This window comes from Fusarium pseudograminearum, chromosome 4, assembly GCF_000303195.2.
Source record: "Fusarium pseudograminearum CS3096 chromosome 4, whole genome shotgun sequence".
NCBI lineage: Eukaryota > Fungi > Ascomycota > Sordariomycetes > Hypocreales > Nectriaceae > Fusarium > Fusarium pseudograminearum.
Window position 1 is genome coordinate 4,301,949 of NC_031954.1, and position 20,918 is coordinate 4,322,866.

Below are 20,918 nucleotides of genomic sequence, written 5' to 3' on the forward strand. Positions count from 1 at the left end.
GGTCCATGTCCTGTTCGCCCATTAAATTGCCAGAATGGAGACCTCCTATGCAATAAGCCTCGGCAGGCTCATCGAGTTTTCACTTTGATAACTAAACTACGTGCCCCATTTTCAGGATCTATACGCACATCTGACGATATACACAGATGACGCCCTTCGTTGCCAGATTGTAGATTCACCTCTCGCTGCGGAACCCACATATGCTGATAGACTGCGTCCGTCAGTTGAGACAGATAAAACTCCTCGCCGTACGAATTATAATACCCATTTATACATTGCATAATCGCATCCGAGGCTTTCCCGCCCTTTGAATCGTATATCGTCGTCCACATACCATCACTACCTTTCAAACCAGATGGATACCGGAGAGAGAAACTGCACACCACGATGATGCGATTAGACACAAATGATCCTGCCTTGTCTGAGATCTGAAAGTCCAAAAAGCCGTTGAACTTGTGAAAGGCGTTTACAATGGACGCATGATTGACGTTTCCAATGAACGCATGACGATGCTGATCCCACAAGTCTGCCGGCTTGGCAGCGAACGAGCGAATTTGGAAGCCCGGGCATATATCGAAGTTGACAGTTAGATTATTTGCCAAGTCTTGTTTCAATTGCTTTGATACAAAGGGCGTAACACGTTTGCGGACAAAGATCTTGTAGCGAGCGCCAGCCCAGAAGCTTGAATCCTCTGTCTCGAAAAGCGTTGTTGGAGAGGAACGAACATAGCCATCAGCAGTTTTGGTCAAAAAGATTCCAATCCTTTTTTCGACATTCCACAAGTCGATACTAGTACAGGCTAGGTTGAGGACGTTGCTGCCGCCTAGAAACGTCTCGAGCCTCAAACCCTTGTTCGTCATGGTTGTCTCATAGCCACATCGTATACTTGGCGTTTGTGAAATATTGCCGCAGTGTGCGAACTCATCAGGCGACTGTGCGAGAATACCACGGTAGTCTTGAGATTCATCGTTTGCTTTCCAAGCGAAGATGGACATGTCGGTTGTCTGCTTGATGATCTCTTCCTGCAGTCTCTCGAAGGCCTTCGCGCCCTCGCCGTACATCATGGGCATGTTGACGTCGAAGATGCCCAAAAGGCAATAGGCCATGTCCTCAATCCTTGTTGTCTTCCGTTTTGCAGCCCACGACATGCGTCCAGCGATGGGGACGCTCTCCAGAGCAGAATTGTCATTCAGCACTTTTTCATGTATGCCTGTTATTTCGGATATGAATAAACCCAGATCTGTCTTCTTGCCCCTGAGCTTCCATGCACAGTCATAGAACTCCAGGTCCTTGGGGCCGATCAGTTCTTGCAAAGTCCAACCTCGAGTAAACCATTTACAATACGACAAACTTGCGTAGTCCAGACTCCCGTTGACACCCGGTGGTAGATCTTCAAGATGCGCAAAACAAACAGTCGCCTGTTTATACCATCTGAACATAGAGTTTATAGCCTCGGCAAGTTCTGCACTGCTGCGCTTGTCGATGCAGCAAGTATCGACCCACGCGTAGGCTAGGCCACGCTCTTTAGCCAGCCGACATGTGTTTTCGATTTTGGTATATCCCGACATGCACTTGACTTGGCTTTGACTGATGATGTCCTCAAACGTAACTTCTTCCTTGCCCCATGTGTGCGATAAGATGGCGTATGGTGTTGAGGGCAAGTCGTCTGGGTTTACTCTTTCGAGTGTGATGGTAGAGGTGTTAATGAGCCACATGGTTAGTTCGAAGTCAAGAACAAGAAAAGAAAAGGAGTACGGATTCTTGCATTAGAAAAACTATTCATAGTAAAGGAAAAGGCATTTCGCTCATAGTGAATAATCTTTTTTAACCAGGCAGTCCTAAATGCGGGGTCACGATCTTCTCATAGGCTACTAAGATAGATCAATAGTCCTACCAGCACATCTTTCAGCTCCCGTATCATCATGCAGGCTGTGCAAGTAAGATGTCTGTAATTGAGTATCCTGGGGCATGGGTACTTCGTACTGGACATGCAGCCTTGTAACCTTACTAAAGCCATGAATGCAGTTCCTCTCGCTGTTGCACTTCTAGTATCATATCGCAAAATCGTGGATCCCTTTCTTTCAAGATCAACAGTTTAACAGTATATCGACTAGAAATACGCAAGACCGGGCTTTGTCAAGACAACGTTTGTGATATATTGGATTACGTGGAAATGAACTGAGTGACATCTACCCCGGCCTTTAGATGAATGAGAGAGTAAAGCAGGGACTTGAAGAAGAGGAAGAGAAGATAGGTGGACGAAGATATATATCCTGATATAAAAGTAAATGCTATTAAATATAAAGTCGCATGCATCATTCTAAAATCATAAAGGGGGTAATCTATGTAATGTTGTAGTCGTGAGACATGTATGTACCGCCGTCGGGGGGTGGTAATGTTCTGTGTCGGTAATATGCTCCATGTTCTTAAAGTGGAGGGAAAGCCTGCCTCAACAACGGGAAGAACAGAGTTCTGATGGTAATCTGGATTCACGTCCATCGCTCTTTCACGCGACGGACATGGTGGTATGGTATATGCTGGATCTGTTTCTTATTCCTTCTCTTCAACCTTGGTCTCCTCTGTCTCCTCCTCCTCAGCAGCGGCAGCAGCCTCCTGTCCGACAAGAGACTCTAGCTTTTGTCGAAAGGTATCATCGTAGTAGCTCATGACTGACGAGGTACGATGCGTCGTGTCGATCGAGGTGCGCGTCGACGACACGTTCGCGTTGCTGTCTGTGGAAAAGATGCTCTCGCGGCCACGGGCGGAGTTGTAGCTACTTGAGTGGGTGCTCGAGTGGCTACTGGAGTATGTGCGTGTCGGCGCAAGCAGGTGCTGCTTGTTTGCCGTGCCGGACATGTTCTTCTTCTCAAACATGGCCAGCTTGTCCGAGACGGTGCCAGCACGCTTGGGCAACTGGGCCAGATCCTTGTTCGGTCTGTCGTTGTTCTTCTCCTCCAGGTTCTTGATCCATGATAGACGGTCGCTTAACTTGGAAGGTTGTTTTGCTTTGAGTCTTGTGACAGATGTGGAATATGATGGGCCGTCATTGTTAGTGTTGACAGAGGGTGTGCGTGTAGGTGCTGGTGCAGGGGTGGGTGCCGGCGCGGGAGCTGGTATTGTTGATGTTGTTGTGCTGGGGGCTTCAGCGACGGGTTTTCTTTTGATCGATTGGCTACGTCGGGGTTCAGGTTCGTCTGTAGTGGTTGTGGTGGTCATAGAAGTCGTATCAATCTTTGTCTCATCGGCTCGTGTAGGTGATCGGCTGACAATTCGAATGGTGGATCGTCGTCTATGCTCGGCAGTCCAAGGCGACGATTCATGGAAGGACGAAGGAGAAGCGACGTCGATCTTTGTCACAGAGTCTTCGATTGTGGTGTTGGAGGTCTGGCCTTCGTTGTATACTGGAGCTGTAAACATCAACTCCAATGGGAGTGACTTGCGATTGGGCTTTCCGCCTCGAACAGGCTGATGTATTAAATGTCTAGGTTCGACCGGTCGTCCGCGGTCCAAGACGCTGCGTTCCTCCTTGGGTTCTGAGTCGGTGGCAGTCAAGGTCGCCAGCGCCGACGCGCGGTCTGATTCGGTCTTTAATAATCCAGAGATATCACCAATGGAGAAGGGTCGTGATGATGAATCCTTGGAGAGGCCGAACCCACGCGATCGCGGGGATCGTTGTGACTCTGAAAGATTAATTGCGGGGAGTGTCAACTTGTCGTGCGAGTTGGCCGAGGGTGACTCGACGAGCCAACTATTGGGGACGTGGAGACCTTCGAGAACATTGGATCGAACTTCGAGCGGCTTGAAGTTTGCTGGGGTTTCTTGGGCCTTTTCGGCGTCGACTAGGGCATTTCGTTTACTTGGTCGTCTTCTGAGGATGAGGGTTGAGAACTTGTGAGCTAACGGTCGCCATAGTGGCTTGTCGTTGCTTTTGCCGACCATGTCGTAGCAAACCATATTAATTTAGGTGTGTATTTTGGAGTGTATGCGTGCGTGTTTCTGTCTGTTCGTGATGTAGTATTTTGAATCGTGATGTTATATTAATAGTATTGAGTGACAGTGATAGTGTGATTAGACATGCAGTAATTGCATGGTTAGTAAGGGAAAAGAGGAAGAGGAAGAAAAAAGGGCAGAGCTCTTTGTTTACTTTGAAGAACAGTAGAGGTAAAGAGAGCTGTTGTGGGTAGCAGCAAGGTGGGCAGTTGTTTTGACAAAAAGGGGCGAGGAATGTGTTGCATTGTTTCGCTTAGGTATTACCCCTTCATTGTTTCATTTCGGTAGAATGGGGAGTCTTATACTGGGTCATCTTGACTTAGTTAAGGATAGTGTCGAGTTTGTGTCTGGTACAATGCGGGGCTTAGCGCACAACCCTGTGCGTCATTTGTTATGCTTGCATCGGTCACGCCGTTGTATTATTGGTGTTGTCACTGGATACTGTTGTCTGTTGTGTTTGGGGTTTGATGCAGTTGTAAAACACGAGCATCAACAAGACACTCATGGCCTGTAGAGTCTCTGAGACATATCTACACTAACACTCTGAGACTGAGACAGACACAGAGACAGCATCAAGATATGCAACCTAGTGGGGCTCTTGCATACCTCGGCACTTGTTATGAACCCCAAATCTTCATGACAAGTTGTTATCTCATTCCAGAACACCGTAGAAGCAAATGTCCACCGTCTTCTAGCGAATTGCCTAGTCTCAGAAAGTCATTTCTCTCCATCACACTCATTTCAGCCCAAGCTAAAAGTTCAGCTAATAAACAATGCCATGGAATGTTTGATGACACCCAATCTCCGCATCTTCTATTGGGAGCTATGACAATTGAGTTCAGCCCTATGGTTGTCATGTTGACCTTGCACGTTCTTAAGAGCAACAGATATCAGTCAGGTGGCATGGTGTTTTGATTTCGTTTACCAACAAAATGTCTCAATGCAAATAGAAACTTTGTTCGATCTATGATCGGGCCGTGTGCAGCATCTGTTCATAGCTTCAGGCTGAATGACGATAAACACAAAGGCTACCCTAGACGAGAGCAGCACCACTCGCTTGATAGACGAACCTAGATGAGGATCATCGCGTCAACGAGCTTTGGGCTCACATGATTCTATCCATAATCTTGCATAATCTAGCTTAAAACTACCCTGTATTCTTATCCTAAATTCTTTGCAGGACAAACTCATAACTAATTGGCTCAACCTTGACCTTGAGATCCTCTCTCACTCCAGGTCCACAAGTCGCGCTACCAACTCCAGCAACCTTGGCACTGAGATTCAGCAAAGTAGCCTCTTCACGTACCAAATCACACGGATGCTTCGCTTTCTCAACAGTCTCATCCGACAAACGACTGCCCGTCCAGTCAAACGTACTTTGATCGTGTCTCGAAGCCCGAATTCCATGCCCATCCGCGTCAACAACGCGTACCCACCGCGTCTCCATCCTATTACCGTGACCTTGTGGAACATCATACGGTACTTCTAGGCCGTCTACCGAAGATGACCAGATGCCAATCGCCTGAGAATGCTTCTTATCCGGATACGACTCTCCAGGTCCGCGACCGAACCAGCTCACTTGATTGAGCTTCTTGGGCAAGCGAAGGTTGAGGCCCAGACGGGGAATATCCTTCGGGAATACTCCCTTGGGTACGAGATCGAGCTTCATCGATACAATACCGCCAGAAGAGATTCGGTAATTTGTGGTAATATCGTAGCCCCATCCCAACACTGGAGGTGCGAGATATGTCACCGTCTTGACCGTAACACTGTCGTCATCTTTCTGCACCTTAAATGATCGCAGCTGGGAAGTCATTCGGTGAACACCGTAGTCCTTCCAAACACTGACAGCGCTGTCTTTATCGTTGTCCGTGGGCGCCCGCCAGAAGCAGGGATAAATCGCCGCGCGCGTCGTAGTGTCCATCTCGAGAAGATCAGTGCCATGAGACCACTTGGTGATATAGCCTCGCACGCGATCGAACTTGATGGCCCAGTCGGCACCCGATAGCTCGACTGCAACTCGGCTTTCTTTGACATCGATGACTTGGGCGGTGGTGGAAGTCGCTGGTGAAGTGGGCTCTTTGTCGCTGGAAATCTTGTGCTGGAACCATGCTATCTTGTGAGAAGCTGGTGCCCACTTTGTAGCCTCCTTGAGGTTGAAAGAGATGTGCAGGAAGACCTCTTCGTCGTGTGATTGGTACTGGGTGAGGTCCGGAAGAGCAAGCTCGACAGTGTCCCAAGGCTTGACCTCTGGGATTTCCACCTTGCTAGACTCGAGCAGCGACACCCTAAACGTCAATTAGTATCGTCTCTTGAAGATCAGGAACATGGACTTACTTGTCACCCATTGCTTGGACAGAGAATTCTCCCTCCAAGTGCCCCAGCCCAATAAAGTCATACTCGTTAGTGATGAATACCTTTCCGCTCTTGGCTTCAAACCTCACAGGCTGGAATACCTTCTTCAACTCTGTCAGTCCCGGTGTCGGCTTATGCTCGCTATTAACTAAGCCATCCATGACAAACGTCGAATCATTTGGTTCATCGCCAAAGTCTCCTCCGTAGGCGTAATACCCATCTTTGTGCAAAAGACCATGGTTTGCCCACTCCCAGATGAAACCACCCTGTAGACGCTCATATTTGCGGAATGCATCTTGGTAATCGTCTAGACCACCTGGTCCATTGCCCATAGCATGGGCATATTCGCAAAGAATAACGGGCTTTTGCCACTTTCCATCTTCGATGCCGTCAATTTCGACGTGGCGCTTCAGACGATCTTGGTCAGGGTACATGTAAGAGTACATGTCGGTCAATTGGGCTTTGATGTCGCCCTCGTAGTGAATGAGGCGGTCATCTACACTGCGGGCGTATTCGATCATGGCAACATGGTTGGCGCCGTAGAAAGACTCGTTGCCAAGGGACCAAGAGAAGATGCATGGGTGATTCTTGTCTCGTTGAACCATTTGGACCATTCTATCCAGGTACGAGTCGTGCCACTCTGGGTCATCAGAAGTGAACTGTGCTGCCTTGGGGAAATATTCCTCCTTGCTTCCCTCATAATCTAGATATGGGGGTGGCTGGACAGGCTGTGTGACAACATCATAAAAGCCGTGGCATTCCAGATCGGCTTCGTCCATGACCCAGAAACCCAGTTCATCTGCCAGGTCGTAAAGCCAAGGCTGACCAGGATAATGGCTTGTTCTCAGCGCATTAATGTTGTGTTGCTTCATCAGCAACAAATCCTGCTTGAGAAAGTCGTATGGAACAGCTCTTCCGTGAAGAGGATGGTGGTCATGTCTGTTTGCGCCTCGGAGGAGGATAGGTGTGCCGTTGACCGTGATAAGACTGTTTTTAAGTTCGACTTTGCGAAAGCCGACGTTTTGTGTAATCTTCTGGATCACCTTTGCGTCGGGCGCCTTGAGGACGATCTCGAGTTGGTAGAGATATGGGCTTTCTGCAGTCCACTTCTTTGGATTGGCGACGGGCACCTCGAATTTGAATGTGGCATCCTTATCATCCAAGACCTTTTCTGTTGAAGCAACTTGCGTATCACCGTCGCGAAGAACAAGTGATAACTCGAGAGGGTCATTTTCTGACCGGTGCAAGGTTATGTCAACCGCAAGAGTGGCATCCTGGTACTGCGCATCGAGGTTCGTCTTGACAAAATAGTCCTCAATTCTGGCTTCAGGGAAAGCAAGTAGAGTCACATCACGAAAGATACCTGTACGTGTCAGTTTCCACATCATCAAAGAACCAATAAACATACCGGAGAGCCACCATTGATCCTGATCTTCGATATAAGATGCCTCACACCATTGGTAAACCCTGACTACCAAGTCATTCTCCTCGCCCTTCTTGGCAACGCTCGTAACGTCAAACTCAGCCGCATTGCGACTTCCCTGTGAGTAACCCACGAACTCCCCATTCACCCAGACATGATAGGCACTGTCAACACCATCAAATCGAAGTCTGAGCTGAGAGCTGTTGTCCCACTCAGCAGGCACCTTGAAACTGCGTCGGTAGGTACCCGTAGGGTTCTCGGTTGGGATGAAAGGTGGCGCTGAGGGGAAAGGGAATTGCACATTGGTATAGTGGGGACGACCGTAACCTTGGAGTTGCCAATGGCCCGGGACGGTAATGGGAGCCCATGCTTCGTCAGACTTTGCGTCTTTGGGAGGATATTCTGAGGCTTCCAGAGGCGAAGGTGCGTATTGAAAGTCCCATTCTCCGTTGAGGATGAGATGGGCTGGAGGTAGCCAGTATGCTCTGGCGGGGAGGCGGTTTCTTTGGATCACCTCCAGATTCTCATAGTCGGGCTTTTCCATGGACGAATCCATGTTTAATTTCGGTGTCTCAGCAGATGACGAACTTGGATGTATGACTGTATCGTGAGGAATGCCATCTGTTAAATGTGTCGTGAGGTGCTAGATTGCTGACTTCAGTGGCATTCACGCTAAGATAGTGGATTCTGTGGAGGAACATTCGGGGACAAAGTGATAACACGAGTTCCACTTTCACCGACATTGGCCGTGCAAATGGGGGAATATTCGGACCTCGGCCAAGAGATCCGAGTCTCGGAGCCGACTAGTCTTTAGTTCTGGACGTCTCATCCATCAACGTGACACGACAGTGACATTATTTGTCAGAGTTGGTGAGATCTATCCTCTGGAGGTCTATGTATGCTGCATGACTTGGTGATCACAAGACACGGTCAATGAGTTAACTCTTGAATTAGATCAATTTATATTACTACTAATAATTTAAAAGTGCAATCGTACCAAGTCCTACGCAAAAGACTGCTTAGTCTCGACAACGTGGACAGCAGTCTTTTCCGTGTTTCGCAGAACCTCTCCGACAAGCCTATCGCCCGCCTCTTGGCCATCAAGAACTAAAGCGGTCTCCTCCAGACTCAATCCACGTGTCTCCACAAACAGGAAGTAAACAACGAGAGCCTCTACAGCCAGCCACACATCGTATGTAATGTAGTACTTCCACTTAGAATTGGTAACACCAACTGGGTTGGCGTACTGGTTGAAGATGAGAGCGCACGCAACGAAGAGATTGTACAGCACAAGTCCTCTGGCTCGGAGGTTGAAGGGCAGAATCTCAACAACATATGTGACTTGCAAGACACCCCAACCTGCGGTGAAGAACACGTTGAAGAGGAAGATCATGGCCAAAACACCCTTGGCAATACCGCTGGGTCCACCGGTGCCATCTGAGTTAACGTCGGTTGACTGCTCGTATGTCGCTTGCAGCGCTGTCCATGTGATGTATGTAGCCAGCGTGCCAAGAGTAGAGCCGAGGAAAAGTGTTCGACGAGGGATCTTGTTGACGAGGAGTGAAAACACAACACCCCAGAAGAGACCCCAGATTGTCAACAACGCGTTGATGAGAGTCTGGGTTTCCTGGGAGCGATAACCAATGGAGTTGAGGATCAGGGTCAGGTAGTAGCTGATCAAGCCATTACCACTCCATTGACTGAAGAAGCCAACCGAGAGAATGATAAAGAAACGACGGCGGTTTCCCTTGGTCTTGAAGAAGGAGAGATAGCTTGTGGATTCCATAGCCTCGTTCTCAAGACGGATCGCAGCGCGGATCTCTTCCATCTCGACCGCAACAGCTGGGTTGTTGCTGTCGCCGTTGGCATGATACTGAATGAGAAGCTTCTCAGCCTCAGCATCTCGATCTTTGGCGACAAGCCATCTGGGCGACTCATCGATGACAAAACACATGCAAATCTGCAAAACACTTGACAAAGCTTGCAGAATGGAGGGAATTCTCCATGCCCACGAGCTCTCGATTCTGAAAGTACCGTAGGTGATCCACGCTGCTGAAAGGGCGCCAAGGCCCCAAAGTGTGTTGTAGATAGACACCATGGGTGCTCTTTGCGTGGGGTACGCCAATTCCATGATTAGAACGGGAGCGGCTGTGATGTTCAGGGCCAGACCGAAACCAAGGATACCACGAGCTGCGATAAACATTCCGGTGTTTTGGGCTCCGCCTTGAAGACCAACACCGATGAGCATGATGAATGCGCCGACGATTAAAGCTGGTCGACGACCGAACTTGTCACAGAAGCCAGCACAGAAGGGAAGAGCTGCCAGTTGGCCAATGTTTTGGATGGCATTGAGACTGGACGTGTCAGATCTAAGCCCAGAGACGAAGTTTGTCAAAGATTGTACTTACATGGCGAGTCTATTGGCATCTGGGTTGTTGAATGAGGCTTTCCACGTATCCAGACTCTGAAGTCCGTTCATCATACCTGTAGCTGTTAGAAAACTTCAAATAAAGGATTGTTGATATAAGCTTACTTCCATCATAGCCAGTCGCGTAACTCGAGATGAGCGACAGACACAGAATGGCATTGAGTTTCAGGATACCCTTATTCCTCATCCAGCCAAACCAGCCAGCAGCAAGCTGGTCATCCAGAGCAAGAGAAGCCTGTGCTTGAACCATCTTGACACAGATCGTGATTATGTTTTGAACTCAAGGCACACCTGCAGTCAGAAAAAGGGAGGGGAGACAAGGTAGTATTATCATCAAAAAAGGGTTCAGATACGGTATCGACAGTGGGCCGATTCATCCCCGCGATAAAAAAGATAGTGAGTGACACTTATCCCCATGGGGGTCTCCGCTGTGCACGCGACCTGACTTGCAAGGGTGATGGGGTCGGTGGTTTGGCCGATGTTTACCGGTAGAGTAGATGCTCCGAGTGGCTTGACGAGTTCAGGGTCTTTTGAAGCCGAGATACCGCGGGGATGGGTGTGCTAGTTTAGTGTCGTGATGGTAGCTTGAAGCCGTTAGATCAATTGGGATTTTGACTCATGTCTCATTTCAACTTTGTTATGCATATGACCCTTGTTGGGCATGCTTGGGGCATCAATTGAGCAGTGAGAACAACTGAGCAGTACGAATAAACAATGAGTGATACCAGTAGTCTGTAGAGCCATGCCAGGACATGCTATCTGCTCCGCTGCCTCGTTCCACTACAGAGATAACTCTAGGACCTTTTGGTGGCCGAGACCGCTATCAAATGTGGATAGAGACAATGGCCCCATTAGCTGGATCCTAGCTTCTTGATCCCAACTGCAAAGTGCCAGGCTAGTCATGGGCAGATTGCGGGGGAACCCCAAGACGGGATAATGAACCCGGCGCCCTTTCACCGGCTTTGCCCATCACAATGTGAGTTCCGCGAGCTGACGATGATCGTGAGGAAATTAACCGACTAGTCATGACTTCTGTTAAGAGGGGCCTCGATTCCCTCTGATTTGATCCTCAACCTTTGCCAAGTGTATTGTGTTATCGTGTAAAGCTATCATCATGGGCCTTTTATCACTCGCCACGTCCTTGTTAGCGGTCAGCTCTACAGCTACCGCTGCTAGTTTAGCTCAGCGCAATGGCAACAACAAGTTGACAACAGGTACGCGGAACAGCTCCTTCGCAACAGCACATACTAACAGAACATACAGCCGCCCAAAGCTTGTTTGACTATTCTGTAGAAGTGTCAGACTCTAGATTTGACTCTAGCTACGGATACATCTGGTACCAAGATAACGGCCAATGGTCTGTCCGTTTCACAGCTTGGTACCTTGCCGGACTTTTGCATCGTGGCAAGGCAGATGATGTCAAGGCTGCTGTCAAGGCAATTGAGAATGTGTAAGTGTACTATAATTATCCGAATTGGGGAACATTTTCCTGACCTGCTCTCAGTTTGGCAAACCAGTTGAACAGCGACTTTGACTCTGCCTGGTATGGCACTTTCAAGCTCGCTCCAGATGAGCCTGATCCAACACCAAATGGAACCTTGTACCCTCCTTCAATCTACGGGACTTATGACCCCAATTGGAGAGAATTCGTCGGGTAAGTAATTCTCGGCAAGACATCAACAAATCATAACTAACCAGCAACAGCACCCAACTCATCCAAGTTGTCGAAGAGTTTGGCCATCTTCTCCCAAAAGGTCTGGAGTCTCGAATCGAAGACGCCCTCGAAGCAGCTGCAATCGGAGGCATGCGTCGCAACGGCTCTTTCCCCCAAGACGATAACCTGATTCTCGGTTACTCCAACCCAGCTATCATGCGAACACTCACAACAGGCTGGGTTGGCAAGCGCAAGAACAACAAAGAGCTCATCAACTTTGCCAAGGAACAAGGCGAGGATATTTATAAGCTGTTCAAGCGAGACCAGAACGCGCTGGCCGAGTACAACGCGCCCAACTACTACGGCATCGATATCTGGGCTCTTGCTGCCAACATCGCCTATGGTCCTAAGGAGGATCCTATGACCAAGAACGCCAAGCTCATTTTGGAGAAATTGTGGGATGATATTGCTGATCACTACAACCCTTACCTTGGCAACATGGTTGGTCCGTATGATCGTGCATACAGCCGAGATGCCAACACTCATTCTCAAATCCTGTCGATGATCCTTTGGGGTCTCTATGGCCGTGGTGTCGGAGGTCAGCCACCGCTGGGAGAAGGTGATTTGCTGTACGACGTTGCCCAAGGTGCAGCCATTGCCATGGTTCTCGACGTCGTTGCACCAACTGTCTCCAAGAAAGCCCAGTCCATCATCAAGTCCAAGGGCAAGTGGAAGGGCGAGCGTTTCGTCAAGAAGACCATCTACGAAGATCTCGAGTCCAAGAACGCTCGCCACGTTACATCGTGGCTTAGCGCCGAACTCATGATCGGCGGCCAATCTGTCGCTGAGGAGAAGAACAGGGGCAACCAATACGTTCCTGCCATCGTTCATTGGGCTTCAGACCCCAAGCACAAGCCTTATCCTTACATGGGTTTCTTCTCCCTGTATCCCAGCGCATCCACTCTGACTGCTGTGGCCGGACCCAAGTCTTTGACTGTGTCTTATCCCAACACTACGCAGGAGGGCACCGATATCTTCACTTTTGCCTTGACCGGCATCCCACCGTCTTGGACCCTTGGAAGCAAGAATGTTGTCAAGGGACTTGAGAAGCTGCCTTGCCTTGACGTGAATGTGACTGCCCCAGGACTGGTGAAGCAGGATGTTGTTTATGGCGCTACACTAAGGAACCACTGGATTTACAACATCTCGTATGTCGTTCCTGAAGGGTTTAAGGGCGTTCCCAAGGTGACTCTAGACATGGAGTATACTTGCTAGAATATTGATAGTATAGAAGCAGCGCTAGTATAAGTTCTGTAGTTAATAATTCATTCTGTATATATGAAAACCTTCAGCTTCAACAAATTAACTTCAATATGAGATTGCCATGATTCGGCAGTGAAGGTGATCAGAAGGTTATCAGTATGTTGTACTCGCTGTTTGACCTGAGTTTACCGTCGAAATGCGTCAACATGATCGATACTTGTGATCAATAGGCTTCTCTGTCGCAAGATGACCGCAGTATGCCGAGCTGGTGTTGTTGTGGAGGCACTTTATCCACCGGCAAAGTTCGGCCATCAAAGTAAACTCTATCAAATCTAGTGGAAGATGATAGATTTACTGGAGCTCGGCAGATCAAATAGATGACGCAAGAGAAGTCTCAATGATCGGTATAGTAGAGATTTCCCAATTTGTTAAGAAAGAACTGTTGCCAAGCTGTCTGAGACTTGAATCTGGATAACAACTACCATACGAAAACTGCCTTTACTATTTACTATTCTCTCCACATACCAATATGCGTCTCGTTATCCAGCAAGGCCCCCAAGAGGCGTCTAACTACATTGCAGAGTACATCATCAGTGAGTACTGCTGCTCGGCCCTGCCTACTGTCAACATACGCTGACCTGTCAATAAGGTCGAATCCTTGCTTTCAACCCTTCAGAACAGAAGCCCTTCGTCCTCGGACTTCCCACCGGAAGCAGTCCCATCTACATATACAAGAGCCTCATCAACGCATACAAAGCCTCAAGGATATCGTTCCGCCATGTTGTCACATTCAATATGGATGAATACGTTGGCTTGCCGCGTGATCACCCTGAGTCCTACTGTTCCTTTATGCACCGACATCTGTTTGAACATATCGACATCCAGCCTCAAAACATCCACTTGTTGAATGGAAACGCCCCCAATCTCTTCGCCGAGTGTCAAGAATACGAGGATAAGATCAAGTCTTTTGGTGGTATCGAACTCTTTCTTGGTGGAGTAGGAACAGACGGACACATCGCGTTTAACGAACCAGGGTCTAGTCTTTCCAGTCGCACAAGAGTCAAGTCTCTTGCATACGAGACAAGGATCGCAAACGCGCGGTTCTTTGATGATGACATCGATGCCGTACCAGACATGGCATTGACTGTTGGAGTACAGACTGTCATGGATGCCCGAGAAGTGGTGATCATTGCTACCGGAGCGTCGAAAGCTTTGGCTTTGCAGCAGGCTGTTGAAGGTGGTGTGAGTCATCTTTGCACACTCTCGTGTCTTCAACTTCACTCGAAGAGCATGGTGGTTGTTGACGAGGATGCGACGCTTGAGATGAAGGTGAAGACTGTCAACGTGAGTCTTACGATCGGGTCTTTCTCTTCAATTACTAATCGGTTGCAGTACTTTAAAGGCGTTGCAAAGACCATCAAGCAAAAAGAATTCTCAGGCCAGTTGCCACCCTCGCCTACCCTTACGGCCGATGGGGACGATGACGGAGATTTGAAGCCTGATAACATGGCTTCACGCATATCACCCGTCACAAGGGTCCGATCAGTCACATTTCCCACTAACATGTGATAAGCATGCGATAACATGTCTTGTATTACCCTGGGAACTGGATCTGTTGCAGGTTAACCTGGTCGAATATCTGCCAAGTGTAGTCAAACGAGGGATCCATGACTGCCGAGTGCGCTGGCTGAACATAGGAGAAGTCGGGTGTGCTAACTTCTTGGAGGCTTTCTTCCAAGCGGGCGATTAGCTTATCGCAAAGACTTGGTTTGGGTTCGTTCTTTTGCTTGAGGATGTCGAGATGGAGTTTGATGTTTGTCATGTCTGGATGATGATTAGTTTAGTCTTTAGACGAGAAAATTATGATATACCTTCTATTTCTCCAATACCACCCTGTATACCTTGCAAAACAATAAGGGCAGCCCATGTGATTATGATCAAGTCCCAATTTGACCATATCGAATCATCGTGTTGATGAAGTTTTAAGGTCGCACGAGCTGACAAGAGTAATTCTTCCTGTTCGTGAGAGGTGATACTTTGTGACCAGAGATTGCCACTCCTGGCAGGATGGTAAATCGAAAGCACGAGAAGTCGATGGAGAACATATTGCCGAAGAACAAGCTTGCTGCTCTGGTCATGCTCAGGCGTCTTTCCGTTGAACTCCACCAACCAATCGTCCAGTTGCTTCGCCCAATCTCGAATGAGTATACCGTCGATAGCTGTGAAGCTAGTAGTAAAGTTATGGTTCTCGACGCGTGAATCTTCAAAGCATGACCATATGGTCGGCAGTCGACGCCCGGTGAAGTGGCTGAGACCTGTGTGCATCATACGTGATAGCTTGTATAGTTGATCCAGCGGCGACATCCGCAGTGTTGCGAGCGGTGCCTCGATAGGTATGACCGGATAGGCTAAATGAATTGAAGAGTGTTCGAGATCAACGATCTGTATACCACTGAATAGCTTTCGCCACTCTCGTGATGTATCATCGACATGAGCGGGACAGTAGTCCAGCATGAGTCTATAACCTACAGAGATCCAGTTGCCTGTTTCTCTGATGTTACCCTCAGTCAGAAGACCAGCAAGTACGATACCCAAGACTGTCTGGAAAGCCCATTCTTCTCGAGAGACAGATGTTTCTATAGGGCGACCAATTTCGCTACTGGGAATACTAAGTTGTGCTATAGCGGTGCATAGAATTGTGAAGAAATGCGGTGCGATTTCGACCATGTCCGGTGGTCCTCTTGTGCTGGAACAGTAGAGGATAGAGGCGAGTAGAACTGGTTGAGGTGCTGAGAAGGTCTGTTTGTCAGGCATAAAGTGTAGACCGGGCATCCTGTCATGGAAGCTACAGCACAAATAAAATTAGCTAATTGAGCTCAAATAGAAAGATAAAATCACATACGATGACCAAAGTGATTCGACAGTTTCATGTTGCCATATAGTTGCAGGTAGACTAGGCGAACATCTCTGTAGTTGCAAGATCGCGTTCCAGAGTGGTTCATTCGTCGGCTCAGGGGACGGTTCATGTGCAGCAGCGAACATCTCCAAACTCATACTATTGTCGCCTGAGAGACCCAACCGCTCTTCGACGATTTTAAGTCTTGAAAGAACATGGTTCTTGAATTCTAGGTCCAGAGGCTCAGATACAAGTGGCAACTGAGCTGCATTTGCTCTTGGCACAAAGACACAGGGTAAACCTGCTCGACGACATCGTCGGCATGATTCACTATTACCCTGTACAATGCATTTCATCTTCTGCTTGCGACAGTTGACTAAGAAATTCTATTATTAGCGTGCTATAGCGGTCTGACAGGGGCCGTACGCACTGCAAGCCTTGCGGGCCTTGAGCGCCCCAGACTCATCACCTCCAGAGCCTTGGAGTCGGGAATCTTCGCCGAAGGTCATTATTGGACTGTTGTTTGCTGGTTTTGTTTGGCAGTGTAAAAGTGGATGATGCGGGGGAAAAGAGCGGCCAAGTGGCCGGACATCACCTTGTATCCTTATCAAAAGGAGCGTTGACGATCTAGTACCAAAGTGGTTGGGACATCTTCAAGCCGAGGTTGGCCGGCTTCGGACCGGACTTTGCCGGATAGTCTCGTGTGATGAGATACTACTCTCTTTTGGTAAGTCTCGTTTGACATGGCCCCGGCAACTTTGGCGACATTGGTATTAGTCTTCTGGCAATTGTACTCCCGGTGCCGTTTGCACTCAAAGTTCATCTTTCATGTGAGATCGCATCGGTATTTGCTGTTCTGTCCAAGTTAGCCATGTTGGAAAATGGCGTTGGAAACGGCCATTTGGCAGGGGTTGAATCGATTGTCAAAGAATTCGACGTTGACAAAGAAAAGGCCCAAGAAATTACCAACTATTTCGTCCAACAGATGAGTATGTATCTTCCTTCCTATCTACGTATCTTACTGACCAGACCTATCAGAACATGGTTTGAAAGCCAAGCATTCTTATCAGATACCTTCTTTTGTCACAGAGATACCAACAGGGCGTGAAAAAGGGTTGGTACTTGCTGTTGACCTGGGAGGTACTAACTGTAGAGTTTGTGCTGTTGAGCTACATGGAGACTCATCCTTTGATGTGTTTCAAAGAAAACACATTGTACCTGCCGAGCTACGTGTGAACGATAGCCATAAACCTTTATTTCAGTTTATCGCATCCAAGATAAAAGAGTTTCTAGAAGAATATGAGTCGCAGGGTAGCAGGGAAGGATCTTCTCAGGGAATCTTCAACCTCGGATTCACATTCAGCTTTACTTGCGAACAAACGTCAATATCTCGGGGTACGCTTGTTCACTGGGATAAAGGATGGGACATCCCAAGCGCCATAGACCAAGACCCTTGCTCTTTGCTACAAGAAGCGATTGATGAAACAGGGTTGCCAGTACGAGTTTGCGTCTTGGCAAATGATGCAGTCGGCACACTCCTGACTAAAGCATACACAGCTGAAAAATCGAGTTCTGCTCTGGCAGCTATTATTCTGGGCACGGGAACTAACGCTGCCTATGTTGAGGACATAACGAATATCCAGAGACTGGGAACCGACGAAAACAGGACAGAGAAACACAATGGCGGCGTTATGGTCATCAACACTGAATGGGGCTCCTGGGACGATGATCTAAAGGTTCTTCCTCAGACTCGATTTGACAAGCTGATCGACGAGAACTCTTCTGATCCTGGGTGCGGATTGCTGGAGAAGATGGTCTCTGGCATGTATCTCGGAGAATTGCTACGTTTGATCATACTGGAATTGGTTGTGGGTGGAAGTCTGAGCATCACATTTGCAGAGGATAGCCCCATACATCGTTTCACGGGTATTGAAACATCGTTTCTCACCAAGATCACAGCTTTCGCACCGGAAGACACGGAAGGGACCTTGAACTATATGAAAGCAACCTTGGCTGTAAAGGACGCCACTATAGAAGAGATGCGAAGGATTCAAACTCTTGCAAAAGCCATCATCACACGATCTGCTCGCCTGGTCGGCGCAGGTCTCGCGGCAATCATCATTCAATCCGGAAGACTACAGTCAAGAAGCACAACTCCGAAGACAACCACGACAGCACAAACACAAGAGATTGCTCAAAAGTCCGTTAAACAACAAAAAGGTAGCACGATATCGTCACTGGCCAAATTTATCAGAAGCATATTTGGCTGTATGCGACCTGAAGACGACACCAGCATCCCAGTTGTCAAGTCACCTTATGGCTCCGAAGAGGTCATCGAATCCACGATACTGGTAGATGAGGACATCAATATCGCTGTCGATGGTTCTCTGTTTGAGTATCACGCCGAGTTTGAAGAGTTGATGCGCAGTGCACTACGCGATGTCGCCGAGATTGGGAACGCAAATGAGAGGAGGATAAAGATAGAGCTCACTAAGGATGGATCAGGTACGGGTGCTGCGCTCATTGCGGCTGTAGCTGGAGATGCAGAAAATCATCATACATAGACTAGAAAAGGAAGGCGCAAAAGAATGATATCTTAGTATTTGAGTTTGCCTATTTGATCTAGTGAAGTACCCAGATTGGGTATTACAGTGTCAGTGCCCCGTTAATGGCTGACTTACGATGTCATTGCAGGCCTGTCATTTTAGTCCGGACATTTCTTCGAGCTGTAATGTGACAAGAACTCATGTTTTACTACCGATGGTAGGGCGTATGCGGCTCAGCCTCTCTACTACGTTTACAGTAACATCGGAGGGTGAGGGCCCGAGCCCAGAGCGAAGACGTGGATACATCGTGCTTGCAACCAACAGCCCTATTCACTAGCTTGTTTCCTGTAAACGAGTGGCAAGAGAATGTATATCCATTAGAATGATGTAGCTGATCAACAAAGGCCAAGCAGCTGAAGTTGCCTTCATGAAAAGCTTTCACCTCCATTGGAGCGGAAACATGCTTAATACCCCGCATGAAAGTACAAACATCTATTGGATAGATTGACGAACAGCAGGATGGCATATTATTGAGTTACATGATCGTCATGTCCGCACCTTCGTATAGCGCGTTACATCGCAAGTTAGATTTATCCGGCATTTCCACAAATGAATCCGCGACTAATGGGGAAATTAAAAGGTAGTTGGAGAAGCGCTCAAATAGGATCCCATATTCCATAGCCTAGGTTTGACTTTATAGGTCAGAAGACGAATGCGAGAGTTTACAAGGATACAACTCTGCCATTGTGCTGCAGTTACCGTGTACCAATCGTCATTTACTCATCGAGACACATTAGTCCCAGCTCCGCTGCTTGAAATCTTATTATGGAAATATAATTTATAATATTATAGTCATATCTCCCACAAGGATTGTTCCAAGTCAGCCTTGCCCTCACTTTGACAAATACTCCCTACCACTATTCCGAGTCAGTGGACGTATTCTTCACCATGGTCAAAGCCAACTCTTGGGCCATCACCAAAGGCCTTCTGTTTCTCAGTACCCTATTGTCTACCTCTAGTGTCGTCAACGCAGACAACCCCATTGTGCAGACCGTCTACACTGCCGACCCTGCCCCCATCGTGCACAATGGTCGTGTCTATCTTTTCACAAGTCACGATGAGGATGGCTCCACAAACTTCAACATGAAGGATTGGCGCCTGTTCTCGTCAAACGACATGGTCAACTGGCAACACCACCCATCTCCCATGGGCCTCACCACCTTCAGCTGGGCGAATGACAGAGCCTGGGCTGGCCAAGTTGCTTCACGCAACGGCAAGTTCTACTACTACGTTCCTGTCGCTATGAAAAACGGACGCATGGCTATCGGTGTAGGTGTGAGTGATAACATCCTCGGACCTTACCGCGATGCCTTGGGCAAGCCACTGGTTGAGAACAACGAGATTGACCCAACTGTCTTCATCGACGATGATGGGCAAGCTTACTTGTACTGGGGCAACCCCGGCCTCTGGTATGTCAAGCTCAACCAGGACATGATATCGTACAGCGGCAGTGTCAACAAGGTGCAGCTTACAACAGCTGGCTTTGGCTCCCGTCCTAACAACGCCCAGCGCCCAACCAACTACGAGGAAGGGCCGTGGCTGTACAAGCGTAACGGAATGTACTACATGATTTACGCAGCGAACTGCTGTTCTGAAGATATTCGCTACTCAACAGGTCCCACCGCCACTGGCCCTTGGACATACCGCGGCGTTCTCATGGCGCAGGAAGGAAAGAGTTTCACCAACCACCCTGCCATCATTGACTTTAACAACAAGTCTTATTTCTTCTACCACAATGGTGCCCTACCTGGCGGTAGTGGATACACACGATCAGTCGCCGTTGAGAGCTTCCAGTACAACTCCAACGGATTGATCCCTCAGCTGCGCATGTCCACAAGCGGTCCTGCACAAGTCAGATCTCTGGATCCATATACCCGTCAAGAAGCTGAAACTATTGCTTGGACCAACGGCGTCGAGACCGAGGCTTGCAGTGAGGGTGGTCTTGCCGTTAGCTTCATCAACAACGGAAAATACATCAAAGTCAAGGGTGTGGCCTTTGGAAACGGTGCCCAGTCCTTCAGTGCTCGCGTTGCATCAGCGAACAGCAAGGGAGGTAAGATTGAGTTGAGGCTGGGAAGTGAGACTGGTAAGCTCGTTGGAACTTGCACGGTTCCCTCGACTGGCGGATGGCAGACCTGGAAGACTGTTGACTGCCCTGTTAGTGGAGCGACGGGTACAAGTGATTTGTTCCTCCGCTTTACTGGAGAGGGCTCAGACTACTTGTTTAACGTCAATTGGTGGCAGTTTAAGTAAAGCAGGAATTGGTAACGTGTCTTGCTTGTTTAGTCATGGTAGTTTTGTGT

At 48.4% G+C, this 20,918-nt stretch overlaps 9 protein-coding genes across 9 annotated transcripts, besides 1 other annotated feature; 4 read left to right on the top strand and 5 right to left on the bottom strand.

Moving 5' to 3' along the window:
• Positions 1-68: 68 nt before the first annotated feature.
• Positions 69-1,715, bottom strand: FPSE_07058 (uncharacterized protein; the record flags this gene model as incomplete). The annotated part of the gene is made up of 1 exon (XM_009260176.1): positions 69-1,715. The coding sequence occupies one exon, from the start codon at positions 1,713-1,715 to the stop codon at positions 69-71; it is 1,647 nt and encodes a 548-aa protein (XP_009258451.1).
• Positions 1,716-2,550: 835 nt separating this feature from the next.
• Positions 2,551-3,954, bottom strand: FPSE_07059 (uncharacterized protein; the record flags this gene model as incomplete). Its single annotated transcript, XM_009260177.1, has 1 exon — positions 2,551-3,954. One exon carries the CDS (start codon positions 3,952-3,954, stop codon positions 2,551-2,553), a length of 1,404 nt encoding a protein of 467 aa, XP_009258452.1.
• A 1,201-nt stretch (positions 3,955-5,155) lies between these two features.
• FPSE_07060 (uncharacterized protein) lies at positions 5,156-8,324 on the bottom strand (the record flags this gene model as incomplete). Its single annotated transcript, XM_009260178.1, has 3 exons — positions 5,156-6,278; positions 6,328-7,708; positions 7,754-8,324. The coding sequence occupies 3 exons, from the start codon at positions 8,322-8,324 to the stop codon at positions 5,156-5,158; spliced, it is 3,075 nt and encodes a 1,024-aa protein (XP_009258453.1).
• A 447-nt stretch (positions 8,325-8,771) lies between these two features.
• Positions 8,772-10,446, bottom strand: FPSE_07061 (uncharacterized protein; the record flags this gene model as incomplete). The annotated part of the gene is made up of 3 exons (XM_009260179.1): positions 8,772-10,122; positions 10,177-10,252; positions 10,302-10,446. The coding sequence occupies 3 exons, from the start codon at positions 10,444-10,446 to the stop codon at positions 8,772-8,774; spliced, it is 1,572 nt and encodes a 523-aa protein (XP_009258454.1).
• Positions 10,447-11,310: 864 nt separating this feature from the next.
• FPSE_07062 (uncharacterized protein) lies at positions 11,311-13,125 on the top strand (the record flags this gene model as incomplete). The annotated part of the gene is made up of 4 exons (XM_009260180.1): positions 11,311-11,410; positions 11,460-11,646; positions 11,701-11,850; positions 11,901-13,125. The coding sequence occupies 4 exons, from the start codon at positions 11,311-11,313 to the stop codon at positions 13,123-13,125; spliced, it is 1,662 nt and encodes a 553-aa protein (XP_009258455.1).
• Positions 13,126-13,642: 517 nt separating this feature from the next.
• FPSE_07063 (uncharacterized protein) lies at positions 13,643-14,682 on the top strand (the record flags this gene model as incomplete). Its single annotated transcript, XM_009260181.1, has 3 exons — positions 13,643-13,706; positions 13,763-14,457; positions 14,506-14,682. 3 exons carry the CDS (start codon positions 13,643-13,645, stop codon positions 14,680-14,682), a joined length of 936 nt encoding a protein of 311 aa, XP_009258456.1.
• Positions 14,683-14,707: 25 nt separating this feature from the next.
• FPSE_07064 (uncharacterized protein) lies at positions 14,708-16,518 on the bottom strand (the record flags this gene model as incomplete). The annotated part of the gene is made up of 4 exons (XM_009260182.1): positions 14,708-14,937; positions 14,985-15,958; positions 16,016-16,385; positions 16,440-16,518. The coding sequence occupies 4 exons, from the start codon at positions 16,516-16,518 to the stop codon at positions 14,708-14,710; spliced, it is 1,653 nt and encodes a 550-aa protein (XP_009258457.1).
• A 362-nt stretch (positions 16,519-16,880) lies between these two features.
• FPSE_07065 (uncharacterized protein) lies at positions 16,881-18,573 on the top strand (the record flags this gene model as incomplete). Its single annotated transcript, XM_009260183.1, has 2 exons — positions 16,881-16,998; positions 17,048-18,573. The coding sequence occupies 2 exons, from the start codon at positions 16,881-16,883 to the stop codon at positions 18,571-18,573; spliced, it is 1,644 nt and encodes a 547-aa protein (XP_009258458.1).
• An 811-nt stretch (positions 18,574-19,384) lies between these two features.
• Positions 19,385-19,406: a repeat region.
• A 97-nt stretch (positions 19,407-19,503) lies between these two features.
• On the top strand, positions 19,504-20,868 carry FPSE_07066 (uncharacterized protein; the record flags this gene model as incomplete). The annotated part of the gene is made up of 1 exon (XM_009260184.1): positions 19,504-20,868. One exon carries the CDS (start codon positions 19,504-19,506, stop codon positions 20,866-20,868), a length of 1,365 nt encoding a protein of 454 aa, XP_009258459.1.
• Positions 20,869-20,918: the final 50 nt, after the last annotated feature.